At 46.3% G+C, this 24,248-nt stretch overlaps 1 protein-coding gene across 2 annotated transcripts in view; it reads left to right on the top strand.

Annotated features, from left to right (window-relative positions):
- Positions 1 to 218: 218 nt before the first annotated feature.
- LOC119379373 (heat shock 70 kDa protein 12A) overlaps positions 219 to 24,248 on the top strand; it is a 187,328-nt gene continuing 163,298 nt past the window's right edge. For both annotated transcript variants that reach the window (XM_037648686.2, XM_037648685.2), the window contains exons 1-2: positions 219 to 324; positions 22,148 to 22,400. In XM_037648686.2, coding sequence (XP_037504614.1) covers positions 22,196 to 22,400 — 205 coding nt within the window. In that variant the 5' untranslated portion in view covers positions 219 to 324; positions 22,148 to 22,195. The remainder of the gene's footprint in view (positions 325 to 22,147; positions 22,401 to 24,248) is intronic.

Here is a 24,248-nt window from a genome sequence, read left to right as displayed (position 1 = left end):
TGCCGCCGAGAGACGGCGTCTCAGGTGGCGGCTATAAACCATCCTCCACGCGCGCGATGACGACAACTGTGTCACACATCTCTCCCGCTCTTTCTTCTTTTCCTCCACCTTGGACTTTCTCACCGTCAGCGTCGGAAGCGCAGCAAAACAGTTCTGCAGCTGCCCGCGTTTTCGGCGGCGCCTCGAGTTTCTCCGGTTGGCGCATTCCTGTCGTCACGCCGAGTGAGCGGTCGCAGCTGCGCGCGAGAATCCAACGCCTACTAGTGTGGCGGACAGCCTCACTTGGACACGCTGGCTCTGCGCTGGCGTTCGGCCGGCCCGAAGGTGAGTGAAAACCTACGGCACTTTCCCACGCGGGAATCTTAACCAACGCAATGTTTTGAGTCGATTCTCCTTTGTGTCACCCGTCAAAAGCCCAATGACAAGAGAAGCGCAACGTTGCCCGATATTAGAGGGATGGAAAGAAGGTGCCTGGAATCGCGTTTTCACATAATCCTCATTTTACCCTCGCGCTTATTTCAACATCGCTGTATTCGGAGCAGAAAAAGTACTACTCTATTGTGAACCAAGAACTTTCTTGCGCAGCTCCTCTGACTCCTCGGCGTGGAGAGTTTTGCTGTTGGTTCAAGCCTTACCGCAGTGGCTACTCTTGGTCACTTAAGCGAGCGTACAAGAATAATTGCCTGGCCAGTTGTTTAAGACGAAACAGTCTTTTCCTCACTGTTACGACGCCGTCATTTATAAGAGCGCGAAAGGTGCAAATGTTTTCCGTCGGCACCAGGGCGCACCGGCTGAAGAACGGCACATTATCGGAGTGCATTCAGCGTACTGTGATGCAGGCTCGATGGACACTTCTACTTTAATGTAGCACAGACGAAAATAAGGACACACAGAAAAAAAAGGGGGCAGATATGACAACACAGATCGCTCTGTGTTCTCAAATGTGCTGGGTTGTCAGATGTGCCTTTTTTTCTGAGTGCTACAACCAGGGTGTCGGAACGAAATGTTTTTCGTTTCGGTTTTAGTTTCGTTCCACCGAAAAACGTTCCGTTCCGTTTCTGTTCCGGAACGAAAAAATAATGTTCCGTAACGGTTCCTAACGTTTTCTTTATGGAAAAATTTGAAGCTAAAGTAATCATAAAAAAACATTTGATTTGTGATGTAGTTACTTGCCTTCCTCCTAAGAAAGCGGGACAAGGGTAAAACACGTTCTTCAGAGGAGCGGAAGTAACTGTACATACGAATTCCTACCAACTAGCACAAACCAGTATACCCTTCAAAGTCATAGTATTTATTTTTTCCAAATTCAATCACAATTTTAGTGGGCTCAGTGCTTTGTGTCAAGGGAGTGAGCACGATCTCAGAAGCAGCACGTCACTGAGTGCACTCTGTGATGTGCGAGACCGCTGTTTCGATAAAAAGATTGCCAGGCCTGCGCGGAATGTGCAGCACAGTCACAGCGAAAGTTGGAAGAGCGGACTTTATAGAGCCCGTTGTAGAGTGTCTTGGGGCAGCTGATACAAGTACACATGCAGGGTACCCACTACGCCATAAATCATCGTAATTTTTCTGAAGTACCGAAGTTCCCACTATGTCATTTTTCGTGATTCTTCGGAGAATCGTGGTAGCCGCTACACATCTGTAAGGCATTATGTGCGCTTTGTGCTGTGGCTGATGACGATGAACTATAATGCTCTACGTCCTACAAAAGAAAGCTTTACGCATCATTTATAACTTGGCCAAAGATCACCCTTCTGCACAGCTCTTCCGAGCTGCCGATATCCCAACGGTTTTTAATACGTATAACTTACGCCTTGTTCTTAGATATAAATATGAAATAAAGAACAATATTCCAATGCTTGCAGATTTGGCAGAGTTAGCTGAATACTCTTCTTCGTATCCCTTACGGCTCATGAGAAAGTACGAAACAAGAACACCACGCACAAATTACGGGGCCCAGATGCTAAGAGTAACTTTGCCCTCTGTGTTAAATCTTTTATCGCAAAATGATTTTGATATTTCTTGTTGCAGGCCTGCGCTTCATGCTTTTTTCGTGAGCTGATACCTGAAATGTCAGCTTTGAACTTATCTTTGATGTATGTTTTTATTGCGTGCACCTGTTGCGTTCTTTTTTTGTGAATATGTGCATGAATTATGTATGCTCTCTGCGTGTTTATACTTATGTACGCCAGTTTTTTGTATACCGTCACTGTATGCTGAACTGTAATCGGCTGGGAAGCCTAGTCAAGCTCACAAGAGCTTTTTCTTCCCATGCCCTCTACTTCCTGAAGTGGAAAATAAAACGATTGATTGATTGAAAAAAAAAAAACTATGGCTGAGCACTTTGCAGTGGGTGGGAAGCATTAAACCACACACTCTTTGCGGAATTAGCATTGTGTGATGGCTGGTTGTCGTTTTACTCTTCTGCCACGCTGTATTACCTATGTTAACACGATTCCTTGCCCGACATGACGCCTGTATAGAGTATTTTTTGCGAAGGAGTTATAAGCATCAGCGTGGAACTGTGGTGGAAGACTCGAATGCCACGCAGGGGACGCGGGTTAAAATCCCATCCGATCCTAGAAATTTGTTTCTCATTTTATTTTTTCTTACTTCACGCGATAGTGGTCACGGACACGGGCGGCGGCGGGCAACTATGGTGCCAAAATCAGCTGTTCTGATCTCATAACAGCCTTCGCTGTAACAAACTTCAGCGCCGACAATGCCCTCTCCACTTTGGCCTGCCTGACAGGCCCGCAGAAGTCCACTTGCGCTAATATCAACATCTCTGGTTGCCACTGTTTTCGTTTTTCGCACAATTTCAACATATCTTTGCTTTGGAATTGCTGCCTGAGGTACGCGTTAATACTATACCCTGAGATATGCTCACATTGCATGAGCTCAGTTGTTCCGGACTGCGAAGCTTTCTCGTGAACCGAAAAACGATTGAAAAAATTTCGGTTTCACTCCGGAACGAAATAATAGATAAAGTTTCGGTTACGTTTTCGTTCCGGTCAAAAATATCGTTTTTTTTCGTTTTTCGTTCCCCTTCGGTTTTCGTTCCGTTCCGACACCCTGGCTACAACAAAGCAGAAGATACCATACCCATTAAGCCGCCCTTATCGATGCGTACACGTTGTCGGCTACGCAGCCACGTCTCCCAAGAAAGTAGTTGCGTACAAGCATAATTATACCATGATATTGGCGGTTGAAAAGTCACAACTACATGTGAAGCAGACAAAATTTCTAAGTTAAAAGTTATTAAGTTATTAAAAGTTATTAAGTAATGACGTTGTTTCTTAATTTTTCGCTTTTTTTTAGCACCTCAAACAGAAGAGAGTGCTTCTTTGAAAACCGTGTGGAAGACGTACCTAATGCTCACCATTTGTAGAGCGGCGAGCGAAAGCCGTGGCCACGAATGTATGTGATTTCTTAGCAGGAGCGATCGTGACTCGCACTCGTTCCGCGTTTCTTGAGACGCAAGAGTCTGACACGGTTTGTCCTCACTAATGAGCAAAACACAGGCACTCAACGTCACAGCCGGGTCTTGAGCAAGCATGACAAGGAGGACGTTACCAAGTTGACTGTGGCACGACTTTGGCCTGGTGCACTCGCGAAAGACGTCGCAAATGCAACTGCTATTCAAGTTTGAAGGGTCCGAGTGCCTCATTAGCTACGTTTAAGCGTCGCAGAACCCCTACGCTTCGTTAAAACGTGAACTAGCCAGAAACAGTGCAGAATGTGGCCGCCAGATGTGGTACACATTCCATGAAAATAGAGCCTGTGCCAACGCATGGCTTCATCCGCGAACCTATTGTGTCTGACGTGTGAGGTTTGTCATAATCTCTTCGTAAAGTGAACATAAATTTAGATAGAGCTTTTGCTCACGTAAGTGGTGTTGTTCACGCGAGAACCCGAACACTGAATGGGTCTGCTGGGGCTCAAATCGCTTACGAACCCTTAGAGAACAATAGCGTGTGGCCTGAAAGCCCGGCGTGCTGTAGTACATTCCATTTGCCTGCAGTGCGAAATCCGCACACTGGACAAGCTGTCACAGGCGCTATATTGCCGTATCGGGCGTGTATACGAGGCGGCTCCTCGTGCCTTGGCGTCGCATGCTTCGCGTATGGAGATCCAAGCCAGACGCATTGCGCGTTGCGCCCGCAGCACTCGAAAAGGAACAACAGCGCATTAGCCTTTTCCAAGCCTTTATATGGGGAAAAAAGGCAACCTATTAACGCGAAAAAAAGAAAGTTAAGGCATATTCGCACTAGTGGTGCCAAGCATGAAGGAAGTGCGGATTTGGGCGGCCTTCATTGTTTCTCTTTATTTTTCTCTTTCTTCCTTCCTCTCTTTTCTTTTCTCTCTAGTTTTTCTATGTTTTTTTGTATCTGTCAATTTCTATTTCTTTCTCTCTATATAAATTTCTTTTCTTCTCGCTCTCTCTATCTTTCCTTCTCTCTCTATTTCTCGCTTTCTCTTTCTCTTTCAGTCTATATCTTTCTCTCTTTCTTTGATTCTCTCTCTTTCTTCCTCTTTCTGTTTTTCCCTCTCTTTCTCTCTATTTCTCTCTGTCTTTCTATGCTATGCTACACTCTCTCCCCTCCTCCTCACGCTCACGTCTCTCCTCCTCATCCTCACTTTCCTTTCCCACCCCCTTGCTGTACTATAGTAAACAAGGCTATGTTTTGATATCCTGCGTGCCTGGATAGCTGAGTGGTTACGATCGTGGGTACGCGGGTTCAAATCCCGCCTCGTCAAGGTGCTTTTTTCGCAAAGAATTCTTCTCTTCCTCTCTATACCTTTCCTTCACTCTCTCTCAGTACTCGTCGGCCCGAGTTATTGCATTCCACGCCAGACAAATCCGCGCAGAGGGAGAGCGCACGCCGGGCGCACATGTTCGGGGAGACAAGCAGAAGATGAAGAGGAGGACAAAGAGTGCACGCGCCAGCCGAGTTATTGCGTTGTACGCGCTAGAAATGTAGAAATAATTCATGATGATAATAGTTCAAGCGAACGCGTAACGGCGTAATGAAAATAATAACAGCTCCGCTGCAAAGCTTTTGTGAATACCTACAGAACAGCGGACGCGATAACATTGTGGCGCTTGAGTGGCGATGACGTGCCACATTTATCTCGGGACCTCTCTGGCCAAGGACACGGGCATGTTGACGACGGCAGAGGTATAGAGCTCTACAACGGTGACCGTCTGGTAGAACGCTGGGCACGTTCTCTCCTGCAGAGGAGCATTGTACTCGTCTCAACTGCGTCAAGGTATCCACCACATCATTCAATAACATAAAAAATAATAATAATAAAAGCTTCTCATCGAGCTGTTCTGGCATAAAATGCATCGTTGCGGTGTTACATTTTCTCCGCCGTTTCAAGTTAAATGAGTTTCGTTGCTAAACTCGTCCCTACATTTTGTGACACTATTTCGTCAGGAGCATAGGCGTGCGCACAGGGGGGACAGGGGGGCGGCCGCCCCTCCTATTCACCTAAGAGGGGGGCGCAAAGTCAACCCCGCACATTGACATAATAGCGAGGGGGGGGGGGGGGCGCTGCGACACGGAGGGGGCGCAATGTCAGCGCCATCATCATCATCAGCCTGTCTACGCCCACTGCAGGGCAAAGGCCGCTCCCATGTTCCGCCAATCAACCTGGTCCTGTGCTTTCTGCTGCCACGTTATACCTACAAACTTCTTAATCTCATCTACCCATCTAATTTTCTGTCTCCCCCTCACGCGTTTGCCATCGCTTGGAATCCAGTCAGTTACCGTTAATGACCACCGGTTATCCTGCCGACGTGCTACGTGCCCGGCCCATATCCATTTCTTCTTCTTGATTTCAACTATGATATCCTTAACCCCCGTTTGTTCCCTGACCCACTCTGCTCTCGTCTTGTCTCTTAAGGTTACACCTATCATTTTCCTTTCCATCGCTCGCTGCGTCGTCCTCAATTTAAGTTGAACCGTCTTTGTAAGTCTCCAGGTTTCTGCTCCGTAGGTAAGTACCGGTAAGATGCAGCTGTTATATACCTTCCTCTTGAGGGATAGTGGTAGACTACCATTCAGCGCCATACATTGACATAATTCGGAGGGGGGGGGGGGGGCGCTGCGACGAACCTCCCCCCCCCCCCCCCCTGTAGGGGAACCCTGCGCACGCCTATGGTTAGGAGCAAGAGAGGTGCTCGCCTTGTGCGTCGTTCGATGGGGACTTGATGCAACGACTATCGAAGATAGTCATTGCATGAAGCAAAATGCACAGACTGAAAACTTGATTTAGACCGACCAGGTATCTACCACTTACAAGACCGGAAGCTGTGTCGAAGGCTGGATGTACGGTGCCTCAGGACCGGATGCCACACTCTTAAAAAAAAGGGTGTCTGTACTGACTACCTTTGGGTGGTAATCGCCTTGCTACACATATGATGACCTTTTGGAGTGTCAAACGACTCCCTTCGTTCTTCAGACCAACGACTCTCTTCTTCACAAGCAGAGAGAGTATCTATTACTCCCAACGCAGGAGTCTACGCGACTACCTTTTATTAAGCGCTAGTACCTCTAGGTAGTCAGGGTGACCCATTTGCCATGGTAACGCTGACCCCCACTCGAGCGTTCCTTTGACTCCGTTATCCTTAAGGACAGTGGTGTATATGACTCCCCTGGCAAGAGTCAGTGTGACGACTTCGTGGTACTCAATGAGACACTCTGCAACAAATAATGCGTTTATTTTTCTTCTTGGTCGATATTGATGAAACTTGCTGAGTTTAGGTTTACTTATGTGGCGATTTCAAATATGCAATTATCTGGAAGAAAACGCAGTTTTAACACATAAAAATTTCATGTGTCTTGATGAGCAAGCCTTTCGAAACTTGGAGAGTTACAAAGTAAATCGACATATCGCTATGATTAGGGGATAAAACTGTATGCAATAGTTTCAAAGGAGTTTACTGCGCTGTTCTGTCATAATGTTCATGAACCCACTAGCCCACATACGAACCCGCGTTCTAAACCCGTTTGAGTTAAAAGTTACGCAATATTGAACTCTCGTGAGCGAATCGCCAGCTAGACATACACTTACTCGTCAATGTTCAGCATACTATAACTATTATTAAGTGGGTTTAGAACATGCATTCTGGTTATGTTGCATACAGTTCCCATTTCATATTATTGTGATATGCTTACTTTGTAACTCGTTCAGGTTTTTAACTCGTGCAGGCCTAACATGGCACATGAAATGTTTGATATACTTAACGCGACATATACTAGTAAAAAAATATTTGCATTTTCAAAATCAGCGTACAAATACACATAAACTAAACAGGTTTTATAGAGATTGATCAAGAATTTCAAAAGAACTTCAAATCAGAGCGAACACCATTAGGGTTTTTATCTGACAATCGACGAAAGTTGGTGCCGCTACCTCTTGCTACTAAACAAGGCGCTTCCACCGGGTTTACTCAAACAGGAACACTGTGGTGGATGCATGAAAGCGGCAACAAGTTTTTGTAGCAACTTTACAGTGGTGCACTCGATTCCTGTTGGGGAAATAAAATACTAATCGAAGTTCATATAGATGAGTCTCAGAACAATTGCCGCTCGCGTAAAACACCGAAAAATGTTTATTCTAGAAGAAAGTAAGCCATGCAACACGGAAAGAGAAGAGATGCGGACAGCTCAAACGCTAGCGTTTGGCTTGTCTGTGTCTTTTCTCTTTCACGTCTGCATGCCTTCATCCTACAATGAATTCCTATAAACAAACTGAAATTTCTGTCATTCGTAAAATTATCCTCTGAATCGGTTTTAAACACTTCATGCCATTTCATACATGTTCACATTGTAATGACAAGCTATTGTTTTTATCAATAATCATGTCTCCACCATTGTTAAGCATTATATATATATATATATATATATATATATATATATATATATATATATATATATATAATATATATATATATATATATATATATATATATATATATATATATATATATGTGTGTGTGTGTGTGTGTGTGTGTGTGTGTGTGTGTTTGTGTGTGTGTGTGTCATTCAATGCAAAGTGTCCCAGACGTGGCACTCGCACATCGCAGATTTTGCTGATAAAATTTGTGCCTTTTTCCTGTGCCACATGGAGTATTGTGGCAAAACATTTTTGCTCGAAAAAAATTTCGACAATCATGGCGGCCCCTCGATATTCGCTTCTATTTATTAAACTATGCGTAATACAAAAATGTGTATAAAATCTATTTTTGTGTGTTAAGCTTCGAAACCGCGCTTGCGCTATCGCAGAGGTTCTGTTTAGTTGTCCTATTCATTATTTCCGAATTTTTTGTTTCACTACCAGCTACGTAGCTTCAAAATCTACAAAAATCTTCAAAGTTCGTGAATTTTTTTTTGAGCTATCTGGAACTCACCCTAACCAATCTTAATAAGAGCCTGATTTCCAGGAAAGGGGATTTTAGTAGAGAAATGTTTAGGGGTAAAATATACTACAAATCTTTACGAAAAAAATTTTGAAATTAGAGAAAATGTGCGATTTGTCGCATGTTTGACCGTATTTTTCATACTCATGCGGTCCAAGTAAAAATCCTCGTCATGCGGCGTTTGATAGAAGACTTCATCGTTAAGTAATAAAGAAAGTGTAATCAAATCATTTTTTTTTGTTTTAAGGAAGAAAATAATTTTTGAATTTGGCCCTCCGAACGCGCATTGCATTTCATTTTGTTGCCATTTCGCCGCAAAGCACGTGGTCGCACTTACAGCTAACACTCGTCACAGGCAGCGGCCAGATGCGAGATGTATGTCAGTGGCTCGTGAGTGGTCGAAAGCCTTGTCGCGCTGACGTCAGGGCGACGAGTAATGAATTTGCGTTACAATGTGAACTTGCTAGGCGGGCCCAATGGGAAGTATGGACGCCCGAGAGCAGCCTGTGGCGTCGTTGGCACAATGTGCTAGAGGGACGTCCGCACAGCTAGCATACACATACTGAAAGAAATAATGCACACTGTATACACTTGTTTCTCAGGGTACACGTGTTGTACAGACGGCCATCTAGCACATTGTGCCAACGACGCCATAGGCTGCTCTCGGGCGTCCATATTTCCCATTGGGCCCGCCAAGCAAGCTCACATTGTAAGACGAATTCATTATTCGTCACCCTGAGATCAACGCGACAAGATTTTCGAGCACTCACGAGCCACTGACATACATCTCGCATCTGGCCGCTTCCTGTGACGAGTGTAGCTGCAAGGGCTACCACGTGCTTTGCGGCGAAGTGGCGACAAAATGAAATGCACTGCGCGTTCGGAGGGCCAAATTCAAAAATTATTTTCTTCCTTAAAACAAAAAAAAATGATTTGATTACACTTTCTTTATTACTTAACGATGAAGTCTTCTATCAAACGCCGCATGACGAGGATTTTTACTTGGACCGCATCAGTATGAAAAATACGGTCAAACATGCGACAAATCGCATATTTTCTCTAATTTCACAATTTTTTTCGGAAAGATTTGAAGTATATTTTACCCCTAAGGATTTCTGTACTAAAATACAGTTTCCTGGAAATCAGGCTATTATTAATATTGGTTAGGGTGAGTTCCAGATAGCTTAAGAAAAATTCACGAACTTTGAAGATTTTTGTAGTTTTGAAGCTACGTAGCTGGTAGTGAAACACAAAAAAAAAATCGGAAATGATGAATAGGACAACTAAACAGAACCTCTGCAATAGCGCAAGCGCGGTTTCGAAGCTCAACACACAAAAAATAGATTTTATACACGTTTTTCTATTAGGTACAGTTTAAAAAATACAAACGAATTTCGAGGGGGCGCCATGATTGTCAAAATTTTTTTCGAGCAAAAATGTTTTGCCACAATACTCCACGTGGCACAGGAAAAAGGCACAAATTTTATCAGCAAAATCTGCGATGTGCGAGCGCCACGTCTGGGACACTTGGCATGGAATGACCCATATATATAAGAGCTACAGAAAGATCACGGAGGTCCTGATACTGTAGGAAGGTATTTGACACACGACGTACGTTTTAGCACTATGCTAATGCTAAAACGTACGTCGTGTATCAAGTACCTTGTATATATAAGGTATCATATATATAAATATATATATTTAGCAGTGGTATGGAGAGTTCTGTACAGAACTGAAATACAGAAACCCCGTCCAGAAATACAGCGAGACACATTACTGTCAGAATGAGTGAGATATGAAAAGCAATAGTTTCGCTAACATCGTTCATTAGTGTCAAATGCGGCAATGTACTAGACCTGGCATAAACATTAGCATAGCCAGCAGTCAGTTTTTATGAATAAGAATCAATGGCCAGCCATCAAACACTTCTTTGCGATATCCATTACACATTTTATGTGGCATACAGCGCAAAACATGCAACATGTGTAGTTCTCATGTAGTACAGCATTCTCAAGTAGTCATCTGAGATACAGGACCCTAATAGGTGACACAGCTTGCGTGCATGAGCTTGGCAGTGTCGTGTTCCCACACCATGTCAGGGTCAGGTGGCATTCTGGCGAAAAGGACAGCAGGTTGCACTGATTCGAGGCTACTCACGACCAGACCTTAAGGGTGGCTATTCCGAATTCTTGAACACGTCTTCACTACCTCGAGACACGAAGTTTCCAAAGAGGCTTCCGGGTCAAATGCAGCTGTAGAGCTTCAATGTGCAGTCTTGAAGCAACCTGAAATATTCAAGTGCACAAAAACAAACACATGATGTCTGACAGATCCATCACCTTTTAATCTGATAAGGGCAGCGCTCACACACCAGATTCCATGAAGTGTCATGGAAATAAACAAAACCAGGGATACTCATTAACACTGCTGTACTTTGAGGGTCTGTTACTCCCTTAGCCAGCTGCAACTGTTTCTGCTGCAAGACCTCCGTACAATTAGAAGGATGTTTTTTTAGAGAATTCATATTTCTAATCAAAATTGTATAATAGTCACGCTCAAGATGTTATCGCGCACGCACTCTATGTCAAGGTGGAAATCGTTTGCTGCAACTAAAATGGCAATGAAGAGATTAATTAACAAAAACTCGTTAATTAACTTTTAATTCCTGACTTGGAGGTAGTTGTTCATATTAGAAAGTTGTAGCGCGTGCTAATTTATGGTATACACATTTTTTTAATCGCGAAAGTCACACGTAATTCGAGATATTCATTCTCGAATTTCAAGGACGAAATCGAAACTGATAGCGCCTGATGCGCAGGAAACGCGGCTTCTCTGTTACGTAAGCTCGGAGCTACACGTGAAAAGGAGGTGATGAAAGTTTAATGAAGGTGCGCCGAAGCAGAATGTGATCAGGAAAATCTGCAAGCATTCAGAAATACACAACAGCTTATTATTTGGGTGCGATGTGTGGTACTTATCTGTAAACATAGAAAGAAAAGGTTGATATTACTGCGGTTTCGGTTGCGCGCATCTCGAAAGAAACAGATGAGCGCCAAACGCCACACGCAAAGGTAAGGCGATCCGCTGGCGCAAGTGAGATGACTTGCCACTTTTCACGAAAAGGTACGACCACGACGCGCCTTCATTCAAATTTCGCCACTTCCTTGTCGCGGGCAGCTCTGGTCTGACATAACAGAAAAACCGGGTTTTCTGTGCGCTGGGCACGATCAGTTTTGATTTAGCCCTTAAAATTTCACAATTAATATCTCGAGTTACGTAAAACTTTCATGATTTCTGAAAAATGGGTATGCCATAAAGTGGCACGCACTACAAATTTCTAATATAAACAACTGCCCTCAAGTCAATAAATAAAAGTTAGTTAACGGGTTTTTGTTAATTAGTCCCGTCAAGGCAATTTTAGTTGCGGCAGAATATTTCAGCCTCGAACTAGAGCACTACCGGAGCAAACTAGAGTACGACTGGAGCGTGACTGCCTTAGAATGTTTTTTATAAAAGATATGTATTGTCTGAAAAAAAAATCACCCTGTATTGCATGGCAGCAGTATTTTAATAATTGTTGGGGTTTGACGTCCCAAAACCACGATATGATTATGAGAGACGCCGTAGTGGAGGGATTCGGAAATTTCGACCACCTGGAGTTCTTTAACGTGCACCTAAATCTAAGCACACGGGACTAAACTATTTTCGCCTCCATCGAAAATGCGGCCGCCGCGGCCAGGATTCGTTCCCGCGACCTGCGGGTCAGCAGTAGAGCACCATAACCACTAGGCCAGCAGGGTGATTCCACGTAAGATCGAACAATCGATGGCTGGTCGACCTCTCAAATTTATTTCAAAATTTTATATATTATTGCTTGATGAGTGGAAAGAAGAGATCCGCAATTTGTTTTGCCGCCAAAAATTTTTTCGAAGCACAGGAAATCAATAATGACGAAGAGGTGGAGTAGAGCGCTCATCCGCTCTGCTGTTTTGGCCAACTTTCGTTATGCATTGCACAAAATATATTAAAGTTAGGTAGCTGAGATTTCTTTAACTAAATATATGCATGTTTTTGCTTCTGCTCAGGTATTTTTAGTTTTGATGTGTAGTGTAGATGTTTTTATAAAAAACATCAAAATTGGCCCAGGAGACGTTATTTTCTTTACTTTGAAGGTCTTTATCTCGAAAACTCCTTGTAGCAGAGCGACAAAAATTGCGTATTACGTTCTTGGCATGCTTATCTACCACACTGCCGAATCTTATATTTATATAACTTTTCAGTAAAGAGATATGGTCGGGCTAAGTTAAAGAAAACACCGGACAATGAAAACTTCTGACGACAATTAAAAAAAACCCATTTTTATATTTCTTAAACTTTGTCCACTTATTGTACTCCACATCAGCTTTCATAATCATTGAAAACATGTTGCATAATGTCGTTGCACTGATAGTTACGACCCCCCCAATGAAACCCTTGGGCAAGGATTGGCAATTCCCACTTCTTGCCCAGCAAGTGTATAAAATGCAGGCAGGATTGAATTGCTTTTTTATTAAAAGGCCAGCAGGTACCGAAAAAGGTGTCGCCGGCACTGAAGACGTTAATTTTGAAATTATTTGGTCACTGCAGCGGCCACGAGCGCGGGGCTCCCGAGCAGGCGCGCCTTGTAAGAGACTGGCTCCTGCACCGCACGGAAGTGACGTCACCTCGTTAAAGTAAACTTAAAACAACTCAAGTGGACAGATTATAACTTTATAATGTGTTAAACCTACAAAAATATTAATCAAAACGTGTTTGACGACTTATTTAATGTATATTTGTTAATTAATGACATATCGCAACCACCTTAAATCCAGGGGGCGCTGCGAAAGGTAACAGCAGGCGAACATAGCAGCCGCGAGAAAATCGATGTGCGGCAGAGTTTGATGATCTGCGGATTGTTGCGTTGCTGTTTGAAGTACTGCATTTTCTAGTTTGCGATCTAACAACGTGGTGTTCTCGAGGGTGAAAGTGTCCTTGCAACCGAGTATCTCATTTTGCTTGTCGCGAAGGGTAAGGTTGACGATGAAATAAATGTTGTTGCACAGTTCGTGTGAACCTCCGGACGCACAAGAAATCCCAGTGCGGCTGCTAAGTGTTTTTACTAAGCCTGTGATCTCCGATGGCCAATGCTCCTGCACTACAGGTTTTTCGCAAAGTGCGAACACGTAGCGGCCGTTCGTCCGTTGCTAGGTAAATCATGCTGTGCTGTCACCGGCCGTGTTATTCAGCAAGGCAGACAAACTGTGCGGCACTGTTTTGTAGGTATAGGTGGGCTAACGCAGTCGGCTGTTGCCATTGGGCATCGTTTATCAAGTGCTGATCGCCTAGAGTACAGTGTAGCCTAGAGCATCACGGCGACACTTCAGTATTTTGAAGCGACTTAGTCTGCCGATTACTTCGTGAGGCAATGACGGTACCAACGGTACACTGAGCGACATAAGATTTCGTGTTGCATATTCGGCGTGGCTACAAGAGGCGAAGAGAAACAGTGACTGCTACCTGCTAGAAGAATGATGGCAGGAAACTTGTCCATCATTATTTGTTACGGTTATCATCTACCAGTCATGTCTTGTACTCGGGACACACACGCAATGCGATAGCGCCAGCCGGAGCAATATTCTAGCGCTACAGTGATGCCGGCCGAAAGCACAGATTTGCCCAGCGATATATTCAAAGCATGCTGAAGTTCGACTGTGCCGAAAGCCACGCTTTACGCAGTTCGCGTCTCTTTTCATCGCGATATAGTACGTCACTACGAGCCGTTCGCGAAATCTAGGCGCCCAGTGACTCAGTTCTGAGACCACGTCCTGTCATCGGAGCCTTGATAAGCCGTACAAATCAACATTCCTGACGCGGATGCCGGAGAAACCGATGCAGCCCGCTGCATCTGATCATCAAACATCCAATATCAAAGGGCCTGTAGACAGGACCACCAGCAGCGCAGCAGCAGCAAGTCCGGCTGACGGGAGGTCGATGGGGAGGCATACTCGTTTTGCCGACTCGGCGAATTCACGGTATATTCAAACGGCGCGCCTAACCGGAAAATGCATGACGTCACTTCCGTGCGGTGCAGGAGTCGTTTCTGTGTGGGAGCGGCTCGTGCACCGCGCGGCGCAGCAGTCTCTGCCATAGAACACACATCCATGCATAGTTAAAGCTCTATTAAATATTATCAGGGTGGAGGAGGCGAAGCGTGCCCTGTGTGTGTGTCTGTAAGGGCTGTACGGTGGGAGGGGGCACAGGTGAGGGCGCATCCCCGGCTCTTATAGGGGTTAGGGAGAGTGCGTTGAGGCCGTGTGTGTGTGCCTAGTGCTCAACGTTTGCTGAGCGATTTGGCGGCCCGCGCGGATTATCGTGCAGATATAGTTTAGCTGTGGCGGGCAGAAATGATGACCACGCGCGCTATAATTCTGGTAGTATTGTCGCTCTTTAGGAGACGCGGTAAAGCGTCGCCTTGATAACCTGTCTGCGCTGTTATCATGCCAGCTTTGCGGCACATGTTTTTACGGCCGTCGAGTTAGATGTGTTCCCGATCGCCAGTGCGTTCAACACCATGCGCGTTCATTTCACTAATAAGCGTATGTTTTCTGCCATACATGCTGTCGTAGGAATCTACAAACCTCGCTTGCAAACGTGCAAATATGCGCAAACTTGTCAGCGCTGCCATTGTCAAACGTTGTCATAACTCTCAATGTTTCGCTTGGGGGCAAGATTTTTTAAGAACCCTGTTTACTTGTAGACGTTTTCGACGCGCTGTTTCAGCAATATCGTAACTGAAGCCATAACACAATACGTGTGTAATTCCGCATTTTGCGATCGCATGCTATATATTCTCAACCAAAAGTTTTCAGTATACCACAAGCCAAAGCAGCGAACTGTATCTTGGTCGCAGCCAGTGAAGCTTTCTTTAAAAAAAAAAACCACCCTGTATATGCAGAACCATCACTGACTCCCTTGGAGCAAGGGAGTCATCTATTGCATTCAGGAGCGCCGACCAGAGCATTGTGACTCCCCTTAGAAAAAAAGGTGGTCATCGGCTGCCACAAAGAGAGTCAAGTAGACGTGACTCCCTTTTGACTCTCTTTTTTTTAAGAGTGCAGTGTAACAATTTCTGAGGTTTTACGTGTCAAAACCACGATGTCATTATAAGGCATGCCGTAGTGGAGGGCTCCGGAAATTTCGACCACGTGGGGTTTTCTAACGTTCATTTAAATCTCAGTATACGGGTCTCTAGCATTTCGCCTCCATCTGTATGCGACGGCCACGGCAGGGATCGAACCCGCGACTTTCGGGACAGCAACCGAGCACCGTAGCCACTGTACCGCCGCGGCGTCCGGACACCAGTGTCATACAGTTGGGATTGTGGTATTCGATCACGTTATAGAGACGTCATTCGCGTTCCGCTATAAGACAAACCAAATATGAAGCACAACTTTGTAACACCAATTGAATGCATACGGCAAGAACACGAAGTGCCCTAGATCCCATCTTCGCCTGGGTCTAGAAAACCTGAAAACGTTTAAATATATATCCAACATCAGTATATATATACACTGTCCCAAACGCTGTACGCATGTACGCATGTACGCATGTACGCAGGCTGTACAAATGCTGTACGCACGCAAATGCTGTACGCATACTTCGACAATCATCCTTAGATGGTTTCTGCCGGCCATTATATGTCATCATGTCGCACAGGGACCTCTCGAGTTACAGATGAGGGTGTATTCAGCAGACTTAAACCTTGCAGCAGTGCTCCCGCTTCATGTAGACATTGTTAAAGTTTAGTACCCCCTATGAACATTGCGATTATTTTCGAAAGAAGAGGACATTTTTCGGGGAGCTCCTTTCTTTGCTGGACACAACCAAATGACTAGTGCCGATGAAAGCATAGAGGACATTAATTGTTGTCTTTAACTGCATTGTGGCAATAACGACGTATATTGAAATGAATTAAAATGAACGAAACAAATACTCTTTACGTCAGTGGGATTCGAACCCACAGCCTCTCATTTCTCATCATAGAAAGCTTGTGCCATTGAAGTTGTTAGTAGTCCTTGCTGAATGTTTGAGCAAATTTTGTAATTATATCGTCGATGATATCATGTTGTCACATTAACCCGCCACGGTGGTCTCGTGGTTACGGTGCTCGACTGCTGACCCGATGGTCGCGGAATCGAATATCGGCCGCGGTGGCCGCATTTCGATGGAGGCAAAATGCTAGAGGCCCGTGTACTTAGATTTAGGTGCGCGTTAAAGAATCCCACCTCGTTGGAAATTTCGGAGTCCTCCACTACGGCGTCCCTCATAATCATATCGTGGTTTCGGGCTGTAAAGCCCCAACAATTATTATTATTATATAACCCGTTGTGGTTTTGGAGTTCAAAACGAGCCACACAGTAAACTTGAGTTACATGGTCGAACATACGAGGTGGTAGTAGAAGGTGCAATGGAAGTCTGAAGGAATGCATTTGCGAGTTGGCAAATTGTTCTAGTGTCTATAGCAGCACAAAAGTTTCCGTACCGCATCACACCTATATTTTGATGATTACTATACGTGATATTGTTGCAGGCATCGCTATCTGGTAAGTTGACATTTATGCATCACTACATGCAACGCAACGCCGACGACGGGCAGCCGCATCATCTGTCCTTTGTTCTTCGTTTTTGTTGTCCATTGCATTGCATGTTCAGGGATGGTCAAAATTTCCCTGTCCGCGCTGATATAGGATTACATGGGATATAGCGGCCTGGTAATTGTTGATCATCTCTTTATATGGCCAGCACATGAAATGGCGCTTTTAGAGCACATATTTTTATCTCCGCTTCATTCGGAACAACTTGAGTGCGAAAATTCCTTTGTAAAAACACGGCTAAAGGCCTGACTTATATGAATTGACCTTACCAAATGGTTTCACCCTATCGCCGCCACCACCACCTCTTTCCCTGTATGGGCGATTCCGCAAAAGAACCAACTTTGCAGTGGATGAAAAAATGAAAATGAAGCGAGCACACGCTCCTCACAACTGGCTGCCTTTACTGGCTTTCCGGGGGAGAAGTTCGAATGCAACATCGGGAGCCTTCGGCCGCCATTACCGCCAAAAACGTGCACGGTATGCACTTTAAGCAATCACGGAAAGGATCCGACTGAGCAAAGGCAGACTTGGCGCCCCCCTAACGTCACCAGAGGCCCAACCTGTGCGCGCACGCCTATGCCGGTGACATCAACGAAGAGCTTGTCTGCTGTTGTAGAGCGCCGTCGTTATACACATCCCGCTCTATGCGGCGGCTGCTCAAAGAAGCGACGGGCATAGAATGCAAATAAATGCAGGAAAGCGTGAAAATAGTAAAGTAGGCGGGTGCGCGCACTCATCACTTCCCTTTCGCCTAAAGGGCAACGCTGAGACGGAGGTTTCACATCCGTCCCGAAAGGACAGCACCACTTTCCCAAATTAGATGCCCGGTGTGGTCGCAGTTTGTTCTGCAGACTGCGGAGCTGGAAGATGCAAGTAACGCTTTCCAGTTACTTAGCGTGAAGAAAAACAGACGCCCACTTTTCCCTCCCTTAATATTTCTGAACTTTGTCAAATTTCCAGAAGTATACACGGCAGAAGATAGCATGGTTCCCTTATCTGCGTCTAGCAAAGCACTATCAACTTTCGTATGTACGAGCAGGTACTATTCGCTGTCTGAAACAGCAAAGTGTGCCTCGGCCATCAACCGCGAAATATAAATGGATATGCTCTACAAATGGGCACACACGCAGGCAAGCACACTCAACAATGTTTACTTAGTGCACGTTACCCCCAGCGCGTTCGGCAAGTGCAGAAGTCAAGGCCAGCACAGAATGGATCATCGCCCAGGGCGTATCCGAAGCCTTCTCGCACTCGAGTCTGGCTTCCTCGCTTCGCGCAGCGCGAGCTGTTAATCACGACGACGCTCTCGCCAGCAGTCTCTGCAAGCATGCGGCAACAGGTTTTCGAGAGCGGCTGACCTCCGGCGCGGCAGACTTTTTCCCATAGCCCGACGCCCTAGCTACGTGCAAGCAAGCTGCAGCAGCACGGTGCGCTGCGATCCACACTTTATAAGCAACGCTTTGACCGGGATCGACACCTACTGGGCATCGGTGCAACACATTCGTTCTCCTCCGCGCATGTAGGAACGCTGCGCCTTCATCACTTGAACCTTTGGAAAAAAACGTCACGCGTTGACGTCATTGTGGTCGACAAAGAACTTGCTTCCCGAACGAAGCACATGCAGCACTTTATAGATATTCCTTCGTGAGGTGATTACCGCGATAAGAAGCGAGTCTTTGTAAGAGAATAAACTGTAAGAGAATAAACGAGGCGAAACAGGGGCAGAACGCTTTCCCCAGTCCCGTCCCACCCTTCCGTCGATGATAGTGGCAGAGGAGGAGCCTCTATTCGAAGACCCGGGTGGCATCTCCGGCTTGCCGCCGGACGACCGTGCCTTTCCTTTCCTTTTTTTTTTTTTTACGAGTTCACGCACGAGACGCAACAGTTTCCATGAGTTCGCCACCTGTAATATACATACGTCTAGTGACGAGTGAGCTTTCTAATAATGCATGATACGTACTGCCAACATAATAAAAACACGAGAACGCTGAAAGAAGGCCGGCCAATAGATATGACCATCCATTACTCCCCTAAGATCCTCCCCCGACCACCCGCCCACGTTCCCAAATCCTGCACCCCTTCGTCAAGAAACGACCTCGGGCGCGCGTGATGGCCGCGGACGCTTCGGCCACGCGATGTCTACGATTTTGGACACTGGTTACCTGTGCGCATAGTCAGGTGGTCGCCCGAAAGCGTCCAGCTACCGCAGACAACAAGATGGCTCCTGTCTACGGGCGACATATTCCGGCGCCAATTGCGCGCGTCGGCACAGCACGGTGCGACGAGTGGCGCGCTGAGACGTCATTTTACGTGAGACGAAAAGTGCGCTACGAGCGAAATTCGGCGCCTGCGCCACTTCCCATGCGTGCACCCACACACGGAACGGAAAACTGTCCGCTTGTCGACAGCCTGTGCACCGGAGAGTTTCCCGGAAACTAGCTCGACGATGAGGAAAGCAAGAACAAAAAAAGTGTTCCTTGCATTTTGTTCGGTGCAAGCGAAAGCTAGCTAAAAGGAAAAAAAAGTGTGAGAGAGAAGCAAATTGTTGGGCCCAATGGGGAAGCGGAGAAATGCGCACTAACTCGCGCGGCTCCCGCGCGATGTCGCACGGTTTTGCAGAACCCTTGGGAGCTCGAGGCGCATGCATGCATGCTTCAGACTTCCCGAGTGGCGACTCTGACGGGGCGTCGCTTGACTAGAGCCAGCCGCAGACGTCGTCAGCTTAAAAAGAGGGAGCAAAGAAAAAACGGCGCGGATATACGAGAACGGCGTTAAGAAAACGAGCGCGCTCCATCAACAACGCTCTGGTTGCCGCCGAAACCATTACGGAGGGAGAGAAGGGCCGACCGAGCACTTAACAACGGGCTGACTCGTGGTGGTGCCTGCGAAACGCACGGGAATACCACCGCGTTTCGGCATTCGCGAAGGACGTTCACTGGCTGCATGTATACCTCATTTTGGTGCTTTTTCGGCGCAGTTTGATCGCGGCGGCAGCCGAGGGCGGAGAACTGCGCGAGCACCACGCTTCAGTGGACATCGCGTCGCGTGGTCACCTGAGCCGGCTGGCCTCTTGGCCGTCGCGGAAAAAGCAATGCGAACAGAATGGCGCTGGTGTGCGTGAGCGGGTTCGGCCAAGCAGACACACAGACGACCGACCGTGACGTTGCGGGTCTCCTCCGAAATAAGGCTACCCGCGACCAGACCTGGCGTTGCTCGGCGTCTACAGTGCGCGCTATGCAGGCGGCCGACTCGTTTGCGATTATGGGGCGCGGTCCTCCTCGTTGGCGGACTCTTCTAGAAAGTGCCAGGCGCCAAGCGAGCGTCGTTCACGGCCCAGCCCGCCGAATATGACGTCTCGTCTAGACCTTAACGCCACCTGCGGCGCACGGGAAACCAGGTGGGTACTTCGTCTAGGCGCAACGGGCACCAGCGCCGATCTCATTCAGTCGCATAGCAACCGTTCTCGTGGTACTACTGTCAAACTCTGACGGTTCAATATGTAGAGCGATGGTGAAACTCGCCGCGTAGTTGGCAATTTAGACCAGTTGCAATCGGGGACGGGACCCTGAAGTGTCGCCGATATTTCCCTGGGTATACCTTCCGCCTGAGGAACGTAGAACAACAAGTGGGTGCGCGAAGCAAATCCCTCCCACATACTCTTCGGGAAAAAATAGAATTAGTTCAGCCTTCTTGGCAGCTACTTCCGCTAAGCCGCGAATCGCTCATGACGACGAAAGGTGTGCACTCTGTAGCCTAAAATGTCTTGAAAATATTCGTGAAAATCACGAGCCCACTGGGCCAAACCCTGTTGGACAGCAGGATGTCACTCCATCTAAGCTCTTGCCGAAGCTGTCCGCGATGCAAGAAAGAGTGCGTCCAAGAAGAACGGTTGCGCCCACCATAATGTATTTCGCTCTTGGCATTCCATTGCCGAATCATTCCAGCAACTGATCAGTCACTTGCGTATAAAATTTCATTGTTTACAGAACGTCATTTTAGGGCGAAGTAAACTAGATATTTTACTAATTGCCTTAAAAGGAATTGTGAAAGGCAATGCTTTCTTCAGTCATATACCATGATGCTCCGCACTGTACCATGTGGTCATTAATGGAGCGTGCGATGGAACGGACAGGCGTAACATATACGGAGAGGGCAGAGTGTGCCGAAGAGCAAACAATGGCAGCCGAGACGCTGTTCAGAGAGGACACCTGGGCAGGTCACACAATGCGAAGGTCATTCAGAGCAACAAAATGGATACCAAGGGATGGGAAACGCAGCCGAGGAGGTGGAGCGACGAGTCTAGGAAGCCTGCAGGAATAAAATACAATCAGTTCCAGAGGGCAGATCATTTGAAAAGACCACCTTCGTCCTGCGATCAACTATTGCCGCCTTGACGAAGACTTCGTCTGTGAAGACTAGACGTGCCTAATTCTCAAAACATTTTTATTAAAAAATCGTAATATCTAAAAAGAACGCCCTATATATATATATATATATATATATATATATATATATATATATATATATATATATATATATATATATATATATATATATATATATATATATATATATATATATATGTGTGTGTGTGTGTGTGTATTATCAGTGGTATTCTTAGTACCATGAAAAAATAAGCCATGTCATTTTCGGATTTGCGAATATGAGAATATCCCGAGGACAGTGCCTTTCGGTTGCTTCAAGCAACATCAGATAATTTAAAGGAGTTTTTCTTAGAAAAAAATAAAAGCTATGGCGCTTAGTAAGGGAATCTTCAATTAAATCACGTCCGTCTCTCATTCCTTAGTGCAACTTCCACGTTGTTGACACGTAGTTGGTAGTCATGAAGTCAAGCAGGTGTAGCGACCGGCCTGTGATATTGATGGCGCTTTATCCTCGACCGTCTGTACTTAGCTTTTTCTCTTGATTTCTTTTTCACGCCAAACGAGGCTTAACAGAAGATCAAGCTTCACACAGAGCTTTCATAAGACGTTTCGCGTGCATATTCCTTGCGGTCAGCGGGGTGCTGATTTGCACGCAGGACCGGAAGCGTGGGCGTCCGGCGGCGGCGACGCTAGGGGCGGACGGAATGGCGGTGCGGAACTACGCCGCCTGGCCGCCGGCACCACCCACGCGGGGCCCGTCCAGCCTCGGAGCCACGCAGCGCCGCATGCCCGACATGATCCGGGCACTGCCGCCGCACGTCTTCGACAGCCTGCCGGAGACGCGCGTCGACCCCGCCGATGGAAGTGTTGTGCGCCGTCGTGGGATGCCGGCTGCACCGGAGCGCCGAGGTGAGCGGCCGTCCCTGTACCTGCACACTAACCCGCGTTAGTTGCGAATGATTAACCCACCACGGTGGTCTAGTGGTTATGGCGCGCGACTGCTGACACGCAGGTCGCGGGATCGAATTCCGGCAGCGGCGGCCGCATTTTATATGGAGGCGAAAATGCTTGAGACACGCGTACTTCGATTTAGGTGCACGTTAAAGATCTGTACAGCAGCCGAGACAGTCAGGATGATAACGTAAGAAGCAGTAATAGCCCAGAGGAATCTGACATCCCATCAGTATTGACAGGAGAAGTAAAGAAAGCCCTAAAAGGAATGCAAAGAGGCAAAGCCGCTGGTGAGGATCAGGTAACATCATACCTGTTGAAAGACGGCGGAGAGATTATTTTAGAAAAACTGGCCACCCTGTATACGAAGCGTCTCTCGACGGGGAGGATAGCAGAATCTTGGAAGAATGCCATCATCATCTTGATCCATAAGAAAGGGGACGTCAAGGACCTGAAAAATTACAGGCCCATCAGCTTACTGTCCGTTTTCTACAAGCTATTTACAGAAGCAATTGCTAACAGAATTAACACGGCATTAGAGTTCAATCAACCAAAGGACCAGGTAGGATATCGTGCAGGCTTTTCAACAATAGACCATATTCATACTATCAATCAGGTGATAGAGAAATGCGCGGAATTCAACCAACCCCTATACATAGCCTTCATAGATTATGAGAAGGCATTTGATTCGGTGGAGACATCAGCAGTCATGCAGGCACTGCGGAATCAGGGCATCGACGAAGCCTATATAAACGTAATGGAAGAAATCTACAGCGGATCACACAGCCACTATAGTCCTACATAAAGAAAGCGACAGAATCTCAATAAAGAAGGGCGTACGGCAGGGAGACACGATATCTCCAATGCTATTCACCGCGTGTTTACAGGAGGTATTCAGGGCCCTAGATTGGGAAGAGTTAGCGATAAGAGTTAATGGAGAGTATCTCAGTAACCTGCGATTCGCTGATGACATGGCATTGATGAGTAACGCGGGAGACGAATTACATGATTACTGATTACTGATTACATGATTACTCATGATTACTGAACTGGATACGGAAAGTAGAAGAGTAAATCTGAAAATTAATATGCATAAAACTAAAGTAATGTGGAACAATCTTGGTAGAGAACAGCGCTTTGCGATAGGTGGCGAGACACTGGAAGGTGTAAATGAGTACGTCTACTTAGGACAGGTAGTAACCGCGGATCCGAACCATGAGAGTGAAATAACTAGAAGAATAAGGATGGGATGGGGCTCATTCGGCAAGAATTCTCAAATCATGAATGGTAGTCTACCACTATCTCTCAAGACGAAGGTATATAACAGCTGCATCTTACCGGTGCTTACCTACGGAGCAGAAACCTGGAGACTTACAAAGAGGGTTCAACTTAAATTGAGAACGACGCAGCGAGCGATGGAAAGGAAAATGATAGGTGTAACCTTAAGAGACAGGAAGAGAGCAGAGTGGGTCAGGGAACAAACGGAGGTTAAGGATATCATAGTTGAAATCAAGAAGAAGAAATGGATATGGGCCGGGCACGAAGCACGTCGGCAGGATAACCGGTGGTCATTAAGGGTAACTGACTGGATTCCATGCGGTGGCAAACGCGTGAGGGGGAGACAGAAAATTAGGTGGGTAGATGAGCTTAAGAAGGTTGTAGGTAAAACGTGGCAGCAGAAAGCACAGGACCTGGTTGATTGGCGGAACATGGGAGAGGCCTTTGCCCTGCAGTGGGCGTAGACAAGCTGATGATGATGATGATGAAAGAACCCCAGGTGGTCGAAATTTCCGGAGCCCTCCACTA

The sequence above is a fragment of the Rhipicephalus sanguineus genome, chromosome 1 (genome assembly GCF_013339695.2).
Source record: "Rhipicephalus sanguineus isolate Rsan-2018 chromosome 1, BIME_Rsan_1.4, whole genome shotgun sequence".
Lineage (NCBI taxonomy): Eukaryota > Metazoa > Arthropoda > Arachnida > Ixodida > Ixodidae > Rhipicephalus > Rhipicephalus sanguineus.
This window is presented reverse-complemented; position numbering and strand designations above follow the sequence as displayed.